We start from the raw sequence: 21,096 nt of genomic DNA on the forward strand, positions 1-21,096 counted from the left end.
TAAAATGTTTGTATTGATTCATCTGATTGTTTTAAGTAATTGCTGTAAGTTTAAAGTGAACTCTGACTGATTAACCAACCATGTTGAATGAAACCAATATGCGGGTATTTTCATTAGTCCACCTGAATCCACATCAAAACAAATTGGATTATCCTATTTCAGGAGAGTGGATTTTCCTGGGTTTTCCTGCACTTTAGGGGTTAATGTTGGACCCAGTTAGAAAGACTGGCACTGGGAACTAATTCCAGATTGCGAGGGATTTGGAAAGAATGTTGTGCTGCAGATGAGGTTGAATGTCCCCCTCCAATTATTCCTGCAAACAGCTTCGGTGGTACGGCAAAATTAGGTGTACTGTAAGAGGGAACAATTTTACGTAGTTCATCAAGACTGTAGAAAGTAAACATTACATAATATCTGATAATGTTAAGATAACGTGGCAGTGCCGAGGAGGTTTTGCCAAAAGAAATAAGAGGATTTGACATGTTTTATAACCTGGCTTTGCATGGAGTAATTCAAGGGAATCAAGCAAAATATAATGACTTGGAAGTGTGCACAGACACCCCAACCTGATTTTGATGATTGTATAAGTAGTTTCAAGCAGATGTTGTGGATCATGAAATATGGCAGTAATTCAAACCAAAACAATATGTTGCTAAGCAAAAGTATTACACAGTTGATTGCTGTGTTGCAGCAGACATCCCTGTTTTCATCCCTGGTTTGCTGCACTTCAGTAGCTGCTCATCTGCTTCCTGTCATGGCATTGAAAACCAGGCATAATTATTTGATTTCTAAGTTGTGAAAGTTTGGGTCCCTTGCTCTGACACTTTTGTTGTCTGTTCGGCTCATTTCTACGCTGCAGAAGCATTGATTGATTGTTCCCTTAGATTTTCCACATTATTCTGTAAAACGTAACTGGACTTTGGTTGAATGCAAGGGTTTTATTGATTGTGGTTTCCACATCTGGTGATGTATGTTTCATTCGCGTATAAGCCAAACCCAGTGAAAGTGAATCCCTTCAAGTGTCCTAAAATAACACACAAACTTTTTAATTTGATGTTTGCATACTTATTTTCACCTTTTCCTTTCATTTTGCTTTTCAAAGCAGATGTAATGGAAGGTTTGAACAGTGTAAACCCAAGATGGCCTTGAACAAATATTTGTAGGTCATCTAAACATGCATTTACTTTATGCTGTAGTTATTCTTTTAAAGCAGTTGGGCTTCTTGGCTTTGTGATATGTTTTTAACTCCTAGATAAGCAACATATATGAGTCAATCAAAGCGTGGTTATGAAGGTAGTTAATGTCAGCTGGGGAAGGGGCTCCAAATAGCTGTGGTGGCTAAAGACTCCACCACTGAAAGTTGATTGGAGAGAAGGAGAAAAGTTGATTGGAGAAAGCATGAGACTCGGAGGACACAGGAATGGACAGAAAGCTGGAGGAGGTTGCAGATGTAGGCTGGGATGAGGCTGGGAAGGGATTTACAACAGAGAATGGGGATTTTAAATTCAGTCCAGCAAGGAAGGTCAGTTGGTTGGGATAGGGTGTAGGTAACAGAGTTTAGACAACTTGTAATTTATGGATAGCAGAGATTAGGATGCTAGTTCGGAGTGAAATTGAATTTTGAGTGATTTATTTTATTGGATGTGGGTGATGCTGGCTAGACCAGCATTTATTGCCCATCCCTAATTGCCCTTGTTCATGGGGCATTTAAGAGTCAACCACATTGCTGTGGGTCTGGAATCACATGTAGGCCAGAGCAGGTAAGGCTGGCAGATTTCCTTCCCTAAAGGACATTTGTGAGCCAGATGGATTTTTATGACAATTGGCAATGGTTTTGTGGTCATCATCGGACTTTTAATTCCAGATTTTTATTGAATTCAGGTTTCACCATCTGCCGTGGTGGGATTCAAACCTGGTCCCTAGAGTATTACCCTGGGTCTCTGGAATATTAATCCAGTGAATATCACTGTGCCACCACCTCCCTACACAAGAGTCTTCATAGGGCTGCAAATGAACATTGTTGTTTTAAAAGGGAGCAGGAGAATACCCGGGCAAACAGAACTGTTGGAATCAGGAAACGTAGTTGAGAATTCGAGGGTGTGTTTTACTGGAAGAGATGAGGTTAGGGAGGGTGGGAAAAGCTGCCAAGTAACATGGCTTGGGGTTAGGTTGAATGAGTGGTTGTGAGTTAGTAAGAAGAGGAAGGGGGGGAGTTGTAGCTGAGGCATTTTGTTGAGATAGCCTCTGCCTCTGAGACAAAAGAATTCATGAGGTCCTCACATTTGGTATGAGAGGTGTGGGCGATTGTAGAAAGGGCTGGGGTTTTGATGAGATGTTTTGCCTCAGGGAAAGTGAGTCGTGGATCATTCTTGAGTTGTGGATGGACCTGGAGTAGTACGAGAAGTCAAGCCTGTGATCTTTATGTCTTCTACTCACTGCATCAATTCAAGGAGGCATTGGGGCCTTTAAAGTTTTATTTTAGTCAGTAAAAGTTAGATTATAACCAGAGTGGAACCACAAAAATTGTTAGTGCTTAAGCCAGATGTCCAGATTTATCCTCGTAACACAAGAGCTGATGCAGCTGTGCTCTAGCATTTTGTATTAATCCAAAAAGTCCACACAGAGTTGTCACTTCTCCTGCCTATGGAAACCTTCCCAGATGATGTCATCATTTGGAATCCTGTTACTTGTTCAGAGAGGTTTGAACATAGAATCGCTGAATTAAGCTCGCCGTAGTATCTATTAAGCACCCTGAAATTTGCAACAGGCACATTTCTGCTCGTTTTTCTGAGTCTCCATTAATGACCAAGTGACATTCATGAGATACTTGTCCTTGGTGCAGTTGTCTTGGTTCAGATCTGATTTTGCATCACAAAATAACTTAACTACAAACAGGAGCTGGTGCTGCAATGTGCAGCCGGTGGGGTGAAGTTTAAAACTCTTAGCTGTGATAGGAAAACAATTAGCCCTCAAATAGAAACTGCAAATAGAACTAGTCAGAAGGAAATTTATAAAGAAAATTTAGTGCACTGATTTATTAAATTTGAGTAATATTTGTTAATAGTCGTTTGGTAGTGCAGAACTTGAGTATTGCTGAAAAAATACATTTTGTCAAATGTTTCTGTCTTGCACTCATCAAGACAATTGCAGGGATACCAATGTCAGGGGAAGCAATAACTTTATACTGTATGAGAAAACAGTGCTGATTGGTTGGCAAGTGGATTCTGATTGGTAGAGGTGTCGCCATGGAGAATGCACCAGTGCATACATTGCACCTGTTTCAGCTCAACAAAATAAGTGATAGTCATTTGCTTGGTCCATTCCTCAGGGCAATGCCTTGATCAATCAGAGTTAAAATGCCTGTTTTAAATTTCAAACAATGCTTGACAGTTAACTGTCAGTCACCATTAACTGGTGCATTCTCCATGGCAACATCTCTACCAACCATTGTCCATCGTATACAGTATAAAGTTGTTGCTTCTCCTGACATTGGTATTCTTGTGACTGTCCTGATGAGTGCAAGATGAAAAGCTTTGACAAAACGTTTTTTTTCAGGAATAATATTTGTTAAATGGTTGAATAATGAACTTCAAGGTAAACCCATACATAAAACATTCACAGAGATAGTGTTCATACAATGTATTCATGTAGCACTGTTTTTAGATGGGATTGCTGCTGGGGCCTTGCTTGGGTGTTACTGTCCAGTCATTCCCACCCCATGTCTCATTGAATAAGGGGGAGGTTTATGTGATGTTCTTGATCATGTGCCTGTGAACTCATTAGCTCAGCAATTAAAACAATAACGTTTGTTACATTTTTATTGTTTGTGCATCTTTAAGAAGTGAAATTAGTTTGGCAACTTACCATCACCAACTGTGATTATCCTCTAAGTTCTCTATAAAATAAATATGCGGAAAGCTACCCAGGAAACGTCTGTAGTACTGACTTTTCTCTTTTCTCCTCTGTTACTGAAATTCCCTCCTTATTCTTGGTGTCCATGTATGTCATCATTGTTGCTTCTCGTTTTATGATGAGATAGGTTCATGGATTGGATTCATTGGGATGGAGTCCCTAAGAGTCCAGACCAGCTTTAGAAAGAGCTGGAGTGTGGGCACACAAGATCTCGGGTCTTGTGGCCAAGAGTCCATTTCTATGAGATAAAAGCAAAAAACTGCGGATGCTGGAAATCCAAAACAGAAACAGAAATACCTGGAAAAACTCAGCAGGTCTGGCAGCATCGGCGGAGAAGAGCACAGTTGATGTTTCGAGTCCTCATGACCCTTCAACAGAACATTTCTGTTGAAGGGTCATGAGAACTCGAAACAGAACATTTCTGTTGAAGGGTCATGAGGACTCGAAATGTCAGCTGTGCTCTTCTCCGCCGATGCTGCCAGACCTGCTGAGTTTTTCCAGGTATTTCTGTTTCTGTTTTTGTTTTCCATTTCTATGATATTGGACTAGCAAAAAATGTAATGCTTTCTTTTCAGAAAAGGAAACAAATGCAATTAAGTAATATCTCTGTGATATGATGGCCTCTGAAGTAAACACAAACTTCTATGTGCTGATGTCCTTTGGTCCTGATTGATGCATTGGTCTTACATTGGAGGAAACTTATTATCTTGCCTAGTGATATCGCAGCCACAGAATTGGCAAAAAGGCTTATGTTAGTCCCAGTCCTGTTTGAATTAAATCTTTTCATGAGAACCATGAAAGTGGTTTAAAGAATAAAAATTTTTTAAATATATTGCCAGTTAAGTAATATATATCTGAAATTAAACTGTTGATTAAAGAATTTCATTTTGCTGTAATTAAAACTATTCCAAAATCCTAGCTGGAATATGCCTGCATGAATGTTAATTCCCCTCTGATTTTTGCAATTGTCAGAGCAGTTACAAACTTGCATTAATATTCACTCTAAGTATTAATTCAGCTGTACATTGGGGAATTGCTTGGGGGTTTGGGGGGGCACGGATGGAGGGAATGAACAGCAGAACTCTATTAAGTGAATTAAATTGCTGCAGTATGCTGCCAGAAAATCTGTAAGATATTCCAATGGTCTTTCCAGAGTAACACCCAGTAAATCTCTGATAAGTAAAACTTTACACAAGTACTGTTCTTTTCTAATATTTTCTCCTCTTTAAGTAATGTTCCTCTCCTGAACAATGTCCAGATTTATCTCAGTAACACAAAAGTATTTCCAGTAACAGCTGCACTCCAAAATTCTGTATTGATTCAAAAAATCCATGCAGAAAGCCAGTGGCAAACCTCCAGACAACACTTCTACCTGTGGAAATCTTCCCAGACAATGTCATCACTTGGAATTCTGTTACTTGTGAAGAGAAATTTAAATATTAAGTTGCAGAACCAGGTTTTCTGGTCAAAAGTTCCACAGATGCCAGCCACCATCCAGTAACTTACCCAAGTGGCTGTATTTCATGTGTGACCTGTGATGGGGGAACTGTTAGGAGTATTCGACCACAGAAGGTGTTCCAGCCCAGCTTTGTCCAACTGTGCTCTCACTCAATGCCCACAAAAGTTTACTTCCAATAAGAATTTTTGAACAACGATCAGGAAGGTCAAACATCATTGTTAATTGTTACCTTTACCTTTCCTAGCCCCAATGCAGAAGCCAATTGCAATACTCCTCCTGTCACCTCAGCTGAGATTAGCTCACTCAATATAGGCCAGGGATTCAATTTTCTTCTCAGTAGAGGAGACAGAAATGCAATTACGCAATCTCCCTTTGATATGATGGCCTCTGAAGTAAATATAAACTTATTTGTGCTCCAGTTCATCTAATGTCGTTACTCCCTAGCTTTACCAACTGAGGCACCCAGGATGATAAAGTCGTTAAAACCAAATGAATGGCACTTGAGCAATTACAGGGTAGAAACTCTGCAATGAAACTGAATATCAGGCACTGCCGAAAACTGGAGGGCGATCCATTAAGCCCGTTTTGCTTCACTGCCTGAGGTGAATTTCCATCTCTATATTTTTATATTTATTTTATTTCTTTTCTGGATAAGTGATCATATGTGAGAAGTCTGCGGATATGTGCTATGCTGTCAAACAACTGGTTGAACACTCATTGTATTTCTCCCATTTTTAGCACCATGTGGCTTCATCTTATCTTTGTTCTCATTCTCCCTCCCCTGGAATGTGATATTTCTTTCATCAGTAGAACCATAAACATTGGAATTGATTTTTGGTCTGTTTAACTCCAGATGTTAATCCACTGAAGGGAGGTGGTAAAAATGCTTAAATAACAAATGAACATCCCAGTGTGTTGAGATGGTTAAATACCCTGAAAACACATGAGATTGTTACCTCCTTAAATTTCACACTTCCACCCAAGTACATTGGTCCAAATTTCCATTTATTGAGATTTGGTGGGATAAAATATAACTTGCATCAAATTTGAATTTGAATTCACTTTGGTGATTGAATAGAAATTCCCAAAGATCTCATTATTGTTGTGAGAAATTTTTTGTCTCTGATATAAACTTTTGAGAAAGGTCCCAGTGTCAGTTTCTTTTGGCTTGTGGATCATGTTCTGGGCTTGGGGCTTATAGAAAATGACACAGTCAAAAAGAAGCAAAGAATCCTAGCCAAACAGAACATACAGGACTAGAAATAAAGCTGTTAAGATGTCGGACATGGATGGGAAAAGATTGAGATGGTATTAGCGGAAGTATTTAATTGATGTTTTGCTATTTGGGAATGGCTAATTGAATTGAAAAATCTGCATGAGCAGCATTCCCCCCCCCTCCCCCTGTTGTGGGGATGTGTGCGGGAGGGGGCACGAGCGGGCGGGTTACCGCCATTTTACGTGGGTGGACCAATTAAGGCCCACCCAGTGTGACATCCGCTTGGAAGCGCTGTACGCTTCCCTGTGTGGGGGGAGGGGATTCCCTGAGCCGGGAGTGCGCTCTTTCGCGCATGCGCACGAAAGAGCATACTCATCTCCCTGAGGCAGCACTTTGCCTCAGGGAGATCGGTGGAAGTTGAAAAATTGTTTGGTAGGGTGCCAAAAAAATTCCTGACATGTTCCCTCATGTGACACTCATATGAGCTGGGACATGTCAATTTCTTTTATTTCAAAATTTTATAAATATTTTAAATCACTCATCAAACCTCATCCCACCCGTGGATGAGGTTTCGTGTTTTTTCTGAAGGCCGCCTGGGCTCTTCGCCTACCCGCCAACCTTAAGGTTGGACGGACAGGTCCATTAATTGGCTTAATTACTTTTTTAAAGGCCTTAAATGGCCGTTGACAGTTCGGCGGGCATGTAGCCGAGTTGGCTGCGCGCCTGCCGAACTGAAAATCTAAGTGACGCGGGGTGACGTCCGGACACACGCCCGATGTCACCCCGTGTCATTTTACGTGTCAGCGAGCGGGCCCCGCCCCCCCCCTGCTTGCTGACCGGAAGATGTAGCCCCATTTCTCATGCCCAAAGTAGTAAATATGCAAAAGTGACAAGAATAGTCTTAACAGTTTTTGTACTTTTTACTCAGCTTGGAAGGGGTGGTGTTGCTGTGATGAAAGTGTCTCACTACACTTATATAAAGAGGTGTAACCCCAAATTTTCTGCAATACACCTACGCAGAAATTATGCTGAAATTTCTGTTGATTTCTGCACCAAGGGGACTTGTAGCAAAATTTCCTGAGGAACTCATTTACCTATACCGGAATATAAAAACTGGTGCAAAACAAGCACAAAAGCATCATTGCCCATTTGTGTTCCAACTTTAAATCTAAAGTACTTTATAAGCTATATTAAAAATGGTGCATTTCCCTCAGAAAATAAACGCTTCCCATGTGTCTGCATTGCAGTTTAGTGGACCTTTGTAAAATTAGAAAACTGGAAAGTGTGAAATAGACCACAGATGCTTCACAGCTGTAGGCTGTAGCATTTAGTGGCCCAGTAAGAACAATCAAAACTTTATAATGACAAGGAATGTGAATCGCAGTTAAATCTGGGCTTAAACCCAGTTGCCCCATTGAGATTCCTGCCATTTGCCATTGAGCCTACTGGGAAGTCACTTATTTCTGGTTTAGACTCTCATTTCAACATGCAACAGGTATGGCGGTGGATCCTATGTGCATTACTAAAGGTTAATTTGCATGCTTTCACCAGAATGTCAAATTTGGGCAGCATCCATCACTAGTTGTTGTTAAAATGATCAAAATCTGAATTATTCACAATGACCATATATCAGATACATGCAAATTTCTTCATGAGAGAAGAAAAATCGGCACACTACCACTTATGCAATAGTTATACCGAGACTTTCCAGGAAGTTCTGTGTCATTTATCCAGAAATGGCCAGAATTTTCTCTATGATTTAGACTGTTGTTGCACCTTTTTTTTAAAGAAAGTATTACATCCACAATTGACCTCTAATGCAAGTTTCCTGGGTATGCTTATCTGTGTATCTATTGGTGCAAGAATTGATGTAAAGCAGATACAAAACGAGCACTAGCTGCCGAGTGAGAAGGATACATCTATTCAACTTTTTTTAAATGTACTGTTCAGCCCATTTCTTTCTCAAATTACTTAATTGCATGTCTTACCTTTTTTTTATACTTGCACAGAATTATAACTAGTTAAGTGCCAATTGTATCTGAAGGAAAGCAGGGCATAGCACCAAGCAAGTGGTAAAAAGTGCACAACTTCTGACCTCCAAGCCCTTCTGGAGGGGAGCAGGGGAAGGGTACTCAAAACAGGACAAGTAAATTTCACTTTCTGTGGAGAATGCTCAAAAAGCCCTGAATTGTGGCAGAAGTTTCAGTCGATTTTTGATGGCTTTGGTCTTTGGAGCATTCAGAATCTGAATGGAAATACCCAGCATGACACCCAGTAGGACAGTTTTACATTAATATTACAGTGCCCGGTTATACGATTGATCTATTCTAAGCTCCCAGATAAAAATGGGTGACCCCAGCACGCTGTGATGATTTAAAACCCTTTCGGGGCTGCAGTATTAGTTCCACCTGAAGAATGAAAGCCAGAATATGACATTGTATTGGACTATATTATGAAGTTAAAGGATCTCCAGCTTCATTCTTGCATATTTAGCAGATAATGGTAAAAGCCATATGCATATTTTAAAAGTAGCAAAAGATATGCAATTTGCATCTAATTATGGCAGGTAAACATTTTTTCAATTATTTTGAGTAGGAGCATTTACATGTGGGGCCAACCAATGGATGACCTGTTTGTTTTTAGGAGAAGGTTGCTGTTCACTGTAATCCTGAGAAGCACCAAGGGAAGCTGAGGAGATCAAAAATGTGTTTTGTGACACAGGAAAAGGAAATCCGTCAGGATTTTCTTTTGGATGGGAAGTTACCTTGTGTGGTCTTGGCCTTATTATGACACAGCACGTTTGCATCTCAAGCTCAGATTGTTTAGAGTTTTATCATAGCAACAGGATGCCTGGTTTCTATAAAGTGTCTCTCAGAATCAGTCGCTGCCTCTGGTATGAGGCTCTTTTGGTTCCTAATCATTTGGAAGGTTTGGCCACATGAAAGGATGTAGGATGTGTTTCAGATTTTACAAATAAAGCATATCTCATCCATTCATACATCTAAAAATCCGCAGCTAGGAATGGCTATTCATTTGAATTTTTTTTTACACTTGACATAACTTGCCAGGGCCTGGAGTCTGAGGGTGATATTTTTCTTAAGTGCACATTTATTTTGGTAATTATTATGATTGGGTTTGTATAATGTCATAACTACATGATAAATTCACTGTAAGGCTGTCTTTAGAGACATCAGGACTCTTGTGGAGAAGCAGTTTTATTTGTTCCATCTGTTGGATAAGGAGCAGTGAGTAATGCGTATTGGATCCAAGATCATTGTCGGAGAAGGAGCAATGTGCTTTAGTGGAATGCAGTTTTTGCTGCTTGCTTTTCAATACTTCTTCTAAAAACAGTTTTGTTTTCAATGATTGTAAGACACCTAAAGGAAGTACCTTGATTTATTTTTATAATTGTGCATTCATCAGGCCGAGGGTGGTAATGTTAGACTATTGAATACTTTCCTTTGTATCGAACATTCTCAGGTCAAGTATTCCTTGGAAGCTGAAAGAAGGTTTCTGATTCCTTTCTAACTGTGAACAGTGAGGAATAAAACAGGAAGTATGTTTAAAAACAAACAATGCAACACAAGGCAAAAAGGCCCTCTTAAAAGACAATTAAAAGACAAGCATAAAAAGCCAGGATACACAGAGTTTATTGTCTTTCAGTTAGTGAAGTGACCTACTGAAGTGGGGTCATGTAGTGTGTCTTTAATTTTTATACCATCATGCAAAGACTCATTTTACCGATATTGAATGAAGGGACTATAACTATTAATCTGTAAATTGCGCTGTGGAGTAAAACAGACTAAATAGTTGAAATCAAGTCTCATCACATCTAATGTGAACTTGGTTCCAACTTTGGAGAGGTTGAAGAAATAAACCTGTGAAAGGTAAAGGGGTAGATTTTAATCATCGGATGCTGACTGGCAGAGCCACAAGCAGCAGTAGTGCTCTTGCTGTTCTTGGCCCGCAACATTTGGGGAGGGATGCCAGCTCTCCTTGATGCTGCTTTGTTTTGAACCCAGAATCATCCGTGCCCGCTGGCATCGGGCGTGCTCAGCGGCGTGAGCGGACAATATGGTGAGAGGAGCAGGAATCGGTTTCATGATGTCATGTAACCAATTTGCAATAGTCAGCTCAGCCCGTCGATGGTGGGCTGCGTTCCCTGCCATTGGAAGTCGGGAACCTCTTTGTAAACATCTGCATATCATTATAAGGCCAGCCCGCAGGAATCATTCTACCCGACCCCCCCCACCCCCACTGCATCATCCACCTAAGTTGGAGTGATTGCGAGCCAGTGCAGTACATGTCTTGACAGGTGTGACGCACAGAAGTCGGGACTTAACGCCAGGGCTTTGTTCACATCGCGGACATCCGAGGAGCAAAAGATGCTGGAGCCCGACAGTGGCAGCGCACTGGAGGAACATCCAAGGCATACTGGGCGGATTCCCATGGACATGGCTCTGCCACAAAGCTGCCCACGGAAGGTGAAAAGTCACCGTTGCTCACAATGGATGATGGTCGAGGGGGTGGAGAGGAAGGTCCAGCTGTGTTTGGGAGAGGAAGATGTACCGAGTGGAGGGGGGAGCGGGAGAGGAAGGTCTAGGATCAACTGGGAAAGATAGAGGTGTCAGGATGGGGTGAGGTTGGGGGGGAGGTGGATGAAGGTGTCAGGATGTGGTGAGGTTGGGAGGAGGGGAATGAAGGTGTCATTGGGGGGTTGGGGAGGAGGGGGTAATGGGAGAAGATGGCAACAGGGGAGGAAGGTGTAAGGGAAAGAGTTTGGAGCGGGGAAGGAGTGTGGAGAGGAGAGGGAGTCTGGGGGGGAGGAAGGAGTGTGGAGAGGGGAGGGAGTCCAGGGTGGGGAAGCGCAGAGTGGGGAGGGAATCCAGGGGGAGGGAGGAGTGCAGAGAGGGGAGGGAGTAAGGTTAGAGGAAGGAGAAAGGTTAGAGGAAGAAGTAAGGGTGTCTGAAGGAGTCAGGAAGGGGGAAGGAGTCACTCCGGAGGAAGAAGTAAGGCTGGAAGAAGAAGTAAGGCTGGAGGAAAGAGTCGGGAGGGAGGGAAGAACTAAGGGTGGTAGAAGTCGTAAGGATGTCTGAAGGGTCAGGAAGGGGGAAGGACTGAGTGTGGGTGGAGTCTGGAGGGTGGGGAGGACTGGGGAGGGGTTGGCAGGTGGGGGGAAGGGTTCTAAGGGGGAGAAGGAAGGGGGGATTGAGGTGAACATGCAAGGGAGGCTGTAATGAGTCCATGACTGCCTCCTGGGGAGTGAACTGAGGGTAGATGTGGCATGAGGGAATGTTGAGAATGACCGAGGGCAGAGTGAGGCGATAGGGTGGGAGGGTGAGGATTCAACGGTAGCAGTAGAAGGGACGAAGATGGTGATTGGTGGGGACTCAGAGGCAGACACGGACCCTGGTAGTGGGAAGGAGGAGGTCAGGGAGGTTAATGTGGATGGGGGTGGGATTTACGGGAAGGAAGGGAACGTGCACGTTCACCTGGACATCCCTGAAGGAAAAGGGTTGTGGCTGGGAGGTCACAGAGGGGAGGTGGAAGCTGATATCCGGGGGGGTCAACTGTGATGGGGGAAAGGAAATGGATGACTGGGGGAGGGGAAAAGACAGGGGAGCTGACAAAAAGGTGAATCAAGACCATGCCGTCCAAATTGAAAGTGAAACAACAGTCGTGGTGGGTGAGATTAGGTGCTACATGGGAGTATGATCAGTGGGTGGGTGGAGATGCAGGTCAGCTCAGATGGTCAACTGAAAGCGAACCTCAGCAGACAGCATTGAAAATGCTTAGGACATTGAGATGAGTGTGATACATGAAGGATCCGCGTGTGTGTAGGGGAGTGCCTGCACGAGGCTCAGAAAGGCCCTGCCACACACACACTTCTCCCTCCAGAATCACTGGTTGGCCAGCTGCTCCCTCTGAGGTGACAGAGGATGAGGGTGAGGAGGTCACAGGCAAAGGGACTTGGAGGGAGAGGACAACCTCTGAGATTCCTGTATGGATGACCCAAGGGTGTCCAGCTGTTGCTTTCCCTCCCTTCGGGTGCCCGGGGCCCCGGCCTGACTCCTAGAGGGGAAGGAGAACCTGGAGGGGCGTGGAGGTGCCCTGTTTCCCCCTCATGTTGCCACAGCAGGAACTCACCCATGGCTCCCGCGATGGAGTGCCGGTCTGCACTCATCTCCGCGTTCGGCTAGACCAGGGTCTCCATGGCATCCACCATCCTCCCCCCATGGAGACCTCCATATACACACATGTGGGCAGCACTTCATCAGAGAGCAGGCGGATGCACTCCTCTGACTCACATGCCAGAGGGTTTCCAACAGCTCTGTGCGATGTTCCCCTGCCTTCTGCTGACTCTCCAGGATGAATTGGGAGGCCAAATCCAGAGGCTCATCATCTGACTTGGACCCCACGAGATGCCTCTTCCCCACCCGTCCTCTGAGGCTCGGAGAGCTTGGCTGAACCTTCCTTCCTCCTGCTGCTAGGGACACGTGTCTGTGTGATGACCACCAGACTGTGAACCCGAGCCTGCTCTAGATCTAGGTCCCACTGAGGTGTGTGTCTCTGCGCTGGTGGAGGGTGTGGGTAAATGCTGTGACGGGCCTTCCAGACTGCTTATTTCCAGCTCTTCACTGGAGGAGATGTCCTCTTGGCTGGAGGTGAGGACCTGGATGGAGCTGAGGGACTGGCTGGCTGAGGGTGTTGGTCCCTTGTCAGAGCTCCCAGTGAATCAAAGTAGAGATAATTAGTGCATGGCAGCAGAATGAGAAACAGGAGAGAGAGCACTCACAATTGCGTTGAGAGAGGGATGATGTGTTGTAGGGTCCTCACGAGGGTGTTCGCCGCCGACCTCACTGTCACCACAGGCACGGTCCATGTCCTCTCCAGTCAGCACGATGGCACACTGCTCAAAGTGAGTGAGGGGCCTAATGTAGGCTCCTCATGCATGAAAACAGATGGAGAGAGTGTGAGCAGGACACATGGCACTGCGTGGAATATTTTTGTGGGGAGCGGAGCCATGGACAGGATGAGGATGTGATCTCCAGAGGGTATGAGCCTTGAGGGGAAGAAGCACCTGGAGGGATGTCGAGGTCCACGGCTTCCCTCTCGCATTGCCACTGCAGGAACTCACCCACCACCTTCTCAAAGGTGAGTAGGGGTGGGAAATAAATGCTGGCCTAGCCAGCGATGCCCACATCGTGAAATAAATAATTTTTAAAAATTAATTCTCAATCCCATTGCAAAGTGTCTTCATAATGCTTGAAACAAAGAGGAGATTGTTCTAAGTAGATCAGCTTCATCAACTCTGACTTAGACATGATGGCAAAAGTGTTTATTTATTGGCAACAACTGTAGCTGACTAACTTTTAATCTCTGCTAAGTAGAAATGTGTTTCTGTCTGCCAGCTCTTGTTGGTTTCATGAAATAGAGTAGGGGCAGCACACTAAACAAGAGCCTAATAGTATATTAATTCCCAGAATTCTAAACTTACTTAGCAGCATGCCAGACAGAACCCAGAGTGTCTCATTGATGCATGTTTTTCATAAATCGCAACTGAAGTTTAAAATTGATATCAGCAATCAGTGCATTTGGAACCATTTTTGGACATTTTAAATTTTTTTTGAATGAGTATCGCTGCTATAACCTCATTATAGTTTTGTTTGGGTTCAGAAATATTTTAGCAACATATAAAGGGCAAACTTGCTGTAGCCAGTGGCAACACCATTTTGATCAAAGTGCATCAAATGGATCCTGAGTTCTTGCCAGTTCTTGCATTATAACTGTGCTGACATAACCACTAACGTCACTGAGTTAATTCCTCAGTTCAATTCCATAAATTTGTCCCACTGCTTTAAAATGTAAGCAAAAGTGTTCTTTTTTTGTAGATAAACGCACTAAATAGTATGCACCATTTTTAATCTCTTTCAATGGCTAGCAGCGTTACTTGAGTTTTGAAGAGTGGGACGCAGATACCATAGTTTGTGGAAAATATATCAGCGAATGGCAGAAGTTGGCTTATTCATAAGTGCTGCCAATGCAAATGAGTCATATTAGCTTTGACATAGATGGCTGATTTCCATACGCTTTTTATCCTTGAGTTATTTTATTAAAATGGTAAACATGCACCATTTTTAAAAAAATGAACATTGAAATTAGACATTTTTAAGGTTATGTGTGGTTCTGTCTTTGGAGTGATCACTGTATAATGGTATGTATTACAGGCCTTGTTTTTGCCAATTTTCTCCTACCACCTTCTCTCCTGAGAGTGCCGAGTCTTGCGTGAGTACTATTCCAGACTAGTCTGCCTCAAGTACCTCACCAAGTGGCAATCTAGAAATGAACCTAGTCCTAGTGAGTGCTTGTAAGCTATTGAGTAGTGGGGGACAACTGATCTGGGCCCAGTCCTGTTCTTGTCCAACATCTTCTTGTGTCCATTCCAGCAGGAGTCCCTAAAAGTCCAACAGGACAGATTGTAGGTATTGTTTTTCCCTTCCTTACCCTGGAGATCATGAGATCAATTATAAGGTGTCAAGTGCTGATTTTGCATATTAGAGAATCATGAAACTAGATCTTGTTGGACGCAGTTGTGGAGTACAAAGAAAAATTGGGATTGGTTTGTTCAGTTTGGAGTGTTCTTATTGATGCAAGTCAGCACGAAACTAAAACAGAAAATGCTGGAATCACTCAACAAGTCAGTCAACATCAGTGAAGGGAATGGGCTGGTTACATTTTAAGGGGTAACCCATCTTTGGAATTGATAAAGCAATTAAGTACTTTTTTACCAGATTCTGCATAGTCCACCTGAGTCTTTGCACTATACCACTCCCTCCAGGATCTATCTGAAGAAGGTTGATGAAATAAGCATAAGTCAGGGGATATAAAGGGAAGTTTGTTGAGTTGAAAACTGACCTCCAAGTATCCTCTCAAACACAACAAATGAAGAGCAGATGTACTTCAGAACACTAGAATTTATATCACCGTGGTTTCCTATGGATCTTATTACCACCATCACCATGTCACCCTCACTATTGGAGGTAATCGATTCAGCCATCTTGGCCCCTGCTCAGGAATTCACTCCCTACAGCTCTCTGCCTCTCCAGCTCTCTGACTCCTTAAAACCCACATCTTTCACCAGATTATATTTCATTTTTGTTCCTTCCTTTTGTCCATTGTGCTCATGCAAGTATGACGCCCCTGTGAAAAGCATTGGGAGTTTTTTTTAATTACAGAGCACATAAATATATAATTGTTATTGAACGCATTTGCAAAAACTAATTTGTTGATGTAGACCGCCCCCCCCCCCGCCCCGAGGGCCAGAAGTGCTTTGGCTGAGAAAATGTTCCCCAGAAGCTCATGATATCAAGGTAGTCCTTATCTCAGGATCTCTCAGGATATCTTTTTAGTGGTCTGTGTTGCTTCTGCTATTTTTTTTTAAATCCTGCTACTTACATCAACAGACACCTAAGGGGACTGGCTGGAAAGGTCAAATGAACCAAAATCAGGAGAAAGCATCACATCATAAAGATGGACTCTAGTCACACCACTTCTATTGGATTGTGAATCTAAGTGCCCACTGATCAGCAGAGGACAGATCTGAATATATCAGTTAGATTATGCAGATGCTCGAAGATGTTGATCCAGAAGACGTTTGAAGTCAGTTATTATTCTCTCTCCATATAGTCTCTCATGGCCTGAAGGCCAGTGGCCAAAATGTCCATGTTGGATGTATGATTTTGATTTGGAGGTCGATTTGTTGTGGGGGGTAGGGAGGTGGGGGGGTGGGGAGCATGAGGAGATGATCCATTAATTGCTCCAGATACCGTTTCAGGGTGTTAAATCCTTCTCGGATATTGACAGTGTGGATGTCACTGGATCCAGTTGTAATCTCTGCCATCTGTGTCAGATCCTCTGAGCCAGTTCTCTATGCTCATGCAGGTCTGATGCTCTAGATCTCCCTTTGTAGATTTCTCTGGGGTATTGAATGAGAGAGAAAGAATGAATGATGGTGTGGGCAATGATGTGTTTGGCTTGGCAGAGGGTGGGCATTTGTCCCTTTCTTCGCCTTACTCTTCAGTTGTGCCCAGCTTTGGTTAGGTGGCTAACACAACTGTTCCCCATTGCTTTTAAAGGTTCTGAATCGTTTTGCTTGCTAGCTGGTCTGTGCTCCCAAATCATTATACAGGAAAGCGCAAGTGATCCAGACGTTTGTATGTGGCCTCGGTGATGCAAGAAAGAAAGAATGTAACCCTCAGCTTTTCCAGTACTAAATGATTTACATGCCATTCTCTGAGCAGTGGCTAATCTCTTGTAAATATTAACCCCAGAAGATCACCACATATTGCATAAGTGTTAACATCTTTTCCATTTCCCATGCTAGCCATCCTTACAGCCTTTCTGATGAAATGGGCAACTTAGTGTCAAAGTGTGGATGGTTTGGGGGTATGGAATCAAGGGATATGGAGTTGAGGTAGAAGATCAGCCACAATCGTATTGCATGGAGGAGCGGGCTCGAGAGGCCTAAAGGCCTAATCCTCCCATTTCTAATGTTCATCCTCCTCCCCACAAAACAACTGGATTCAGATTGCAAACCAACAAGCAAGAACATTTTTATTGCATCACTGATTTAAATTTAAACTCTGATTCCAGATGTGAAAGTAAACGTTTCATCCCAGTTTAATTTTCAGCCAGCTAGGCACTCCTGTCCCAAAAGCAACAGATTGAAATTCTTAATTTTCACATTTTCTCCAGTTTAAAGGATTTCTAATCTCAATTTCATGCTAATAATAGACCGCTGATGTTATTTTATCTTGTTACCCCTTCTTTTGCTATCCTTCAGTGCAACAACTTGCCATATATTATACCTTTAAAAATGAACATTTTACAAATGCAGATGTAACATGAGGATACACTGACTGCAGTCAGCATTTTTATTTAACAATGCAGATAGCAAATTTTACAATTTTCAAACCAGATGCCTGAAGATAGACACTCGGTGTCATGTGACCCTGGTAATTTATTGGTTTGAAGGATTACACCAGCAGGAATTAGGCAGCGAAATTAAGCTTAATGCAGGATTCCCAATTGTTCACCATTCAAATCGATCTTGGTGGCAGCAGGATTAGGATTCAATGGGCTAATGTGCAACAATGCCACTGAAACAGCATTTAATACAGTTAAAAGAGGCGTTGTTGGCAATTAATGGGGAATAAACAATATTGGTCAACTTCCACATAGCACATACAGTGCATTGTATCCAGCCATGTAATTTGGGTGTTCAAGCCTCGCCAGTATCTGTTAAAGGTGGGAGACATCAGGAAACAGCTGATTTTCCAGCAGAGAGAATCCTTGGGGCGTAACTGAATAGGTACCAACCTAGTGAAGCTAGGATGACATGCATGCACACACCAGAACATGATGACTATAGACAGAGATAACCAGTCCCATTCCCAACAGAGCAGAGCATTCTCAACCATAAGTGCAGAAGCTAAGGCTGAAGTGTTTGCAAGCATCTTCAGCCAAACATGCTGAGTGAATCCTTCTCAGCTTGTTCCCAAAGACCCCTAATATCATTGATACCAGTTGTCCAGCCAATTCAATTCACATTAAGAAGTATCTGAATGCATTGGACATAGGGAAGGGTGTGGAAGCAGACAATATCCCAGTTGTAATGCTGCAGACCTGTTCACGTGAGCTAAACACACCAATAACTAAGCAATTGCAGTCCAACTATAACTCTGGTAACTACCCAACAATATAGAGAACTGCTCAAGTATATTTTATCCAGAAAATATAGAAATCTAACCTGGCCTATTATCATCTTATCAGTTTCCTCCCAATCATTAGTAAAATGATGGAAGAAGTCATCAATAGTGCCATCAAGTGGCATCTGCAAACCAATAAACTGCTTACCAATGCCCAGCTTGGATTTCATCAGAATCACTCAGCTCCAGACCTCATCACAATGTTGATCTAAAGATGGATATAAGAGCTGAGTGCCAATGAAGAGATGTGAGTAGCTGCCCTTGATATCAAAGACCATAAGGCTTGGGCAGTCTTGGTGGAGGCAATGGGAGAAGGTAGCTCTTTAAACTCTAGTCCTATTAGGATGAATTACATGCCAGATGTTGATGCAAGACATATCGAGTTATCCCTTTAGAGAACCATCCTGACCGCATGTGCAAAAGAAACCGGCCCAAGTTGTCTTCAGCAATATTATCTTTTGGTGTGATCTATTAGATTCTGCACAATGACAATGCATAAAAGATACAGAAGAATATTCAGATTGATTGCATAAAAGTGAATATTTTCTGTGTATGATGTCACTGTTTTTCCGCAGTGATGCCCACTGGTGTTTGTTTTGTTTTGTTTTAGCTGTGTGCCACCTAATCTACCACTCCTAAATTCCTAATTGATTCCCTTATGGAAAGGTAAGTGGCTCAGTGAAAAGCATTTCCTACAGGTGCTTTTGTTGATGTATTGAGATCTTGGTTATTCGAGCATATTTACCAGATGCCCATTAAACAATCAAAATATTCCATTCACAGCAATAAAAGTACTTGTAGAAAATATTTTTGGGAGTGAGATCAACATCCAGGTATTCCCAATGTACCCCAGGAAGGATTGGAATGTTTGGCTTCTTCCGAGGGTAACAAAGGTAATGGAAAGAGTAGGCACTGTTTGCTCCTGATTTACAGGATGTGAAGAAGGATCATTTGTATATGTCATTTGCTGAGAAGATGCTTTCTGTTTTCTTTGCAGGTAAAATCCTCTTCAGGCGAAGTCACATCAGGGATGTTGCAGTCAAGCGGTTGAAACCAATTGATGAATATTGCAGGGTAAGTTCAGGAGGGGAGAACTGATGATCTTGAGCTCATTCCTGGCTTGTGATCTTTGGGAACTCTGAAACAAATGTTTGCCTATGTAGTCCGTTGACAGTTAAAGCATAGGAGGCGGCAGACAGGAAAGTGTAACAGTAGATTACTGTCTAAAATCATGGAAGTGCCAAATTTGTGCCAAAAATATACCAACAATTGCACTTCTGTAGTCAGATATTTCCACTGAGTACTCTACGAGATTCCCAAATAGCAAAGGACTTGTAATTCCTATTACTGAATATTAAATTTTCCCAGATGAAAAAGAGAAAAACATAGTCTAACACTGCATGACCTATCTTCAGTTCATGGAATTTACTCCTCTATCTCAGGGTGAAAGTGCTTCTTTCTAGAATGAAACTAACAGTACAACTTTGAGCACCAATATATGTCACCCTATATGAAGAGGCAGCAGCCAAGGATTTCTTTTGTGAGAACAGCCATAATGGATTGAACTGTTACTCTGATCAGGGTAGTCTTAGCTTGATGTTAATATGTCACAAATAATATGTGCACTCTAACAAGAAGGTTAATTTACTATTAAGGAGTACTGAAATATCTCTTTGCAAAGTCACATTACAGGATGTACAAAAGTCGCAGCTCTAACAACACTCAAGAAGCTGACACCATCCAGAACAAAGCAGCCCGCTTGCTTGGCACTCCTACAAAAATTCACTCCCTCCACCACTGACGAACAGTGGCAGCAGTGTGTACCATCTACAAGATGCACTGCAGACACTCACCAAGGCTCCTTCGACAGCACCTTCCAAACCCATGACTATTACTATCTAGAAGGACAAGGGCAGCAAATGGATGGGAACATCACCACCTGGAAGTTCCCCTCCAAGTCACTCACCATCCTGACTTAGAAATCTATCGCCGTTCCTTCACTGTCGCTGGGTCAAAATCCTGGAACTCCCTCCCTTAACAGTGCTGTGAATGTACGTATACCACAGGGACTGCAGCGGTTCAAGAAGGCAGCTCACCACCACCTTCTCAAGGGCAATTAGGGATTGGCAATAAATTCTGGCCTATCGAGTGATGCCCACATCCTGTAAATGAATAATAAAAAAAATCACATGCTACTGTGGCCAGGGTAAACTATTCCTCCTCACCCTTCCTGACCTGTCGCAGTCTTTAATATGATTGATCACAATGTCCTCATTCAGAGCCTCTCACTGTCGTCCAGCTTGTTGGAGTGCCCTCGCCTGGTTGCTATCTTATCTGCCCAGTCATGGACAATCACCTGCAGTGACCTCTCTTCATTACCTCTGAACCAGCACCACCACCCACCCCCAAAGATCTACCTTTGGCCCCCTTCTATTTCTCATCAATTATGTTGCCTGACAGTACATCATCTGAAAACACAACATCAGGTTCTACATGTATACTGTTGACAGTTCTATCTCATCACCAAGCCTTCCAACACTTCCACCTTCTCTACCTTGTCAGTCCGCTTGTCTGACATACTGTTACTGGATGAGCAGAAATTTCCTCCGACTAATTGTTGGGAATACTGAAGGCACTGTCTTCAGTCCCAGCCACAAACTCCATTCCCTAGCCATAGACTCCATCCCTCTCTCTAACAACAGTCTAAACCAGACTGTTTACAAACTTGAGATGAGCTTCCA

General features: G+C 42.8%; 1 protein-coding gene across 2 annotated transcripts in view; it reads left to right on the forward strand.

Moving 5' to 3' along the window:
* The window catches only part of sh3pxd2b (SH3 and PX domains 2B), a 286,400-nt gene that overhangs the window by 102,345 nt on the left and 162,959 nt on the right, over positions 1–21,096 (forward strand). For both annotated transcript variants that reach the window (XM_078550692.1, XM_078550693.1), the window contains exon 4: positions 19,353–19,429. In XM_078550692.1, the coding sequence (XP_078406818.1) occupies positions 19,353–19,429 (77 nt within the window). The remainder of the gene's footprint in view (positions 1–19,352; positions 19,430–21,096) is intronic.

The sequence above is a fragment of the Cetorhinus maximus genome, chromosome 10 (assembly GCF_964194155.1).
Source record: "Cetorhinus maximus chromosome 10, sCetMax3.hap1.1, whole genome shotgun sequence".
In the NCBI taxonomy this organism is placed as follows: Eukaryota; Metazoa; Chordata; class Chondrichthyes; order Lamniformes; family Cetorhinidae; genus Cetorhinus; species Cetorhinus maximus.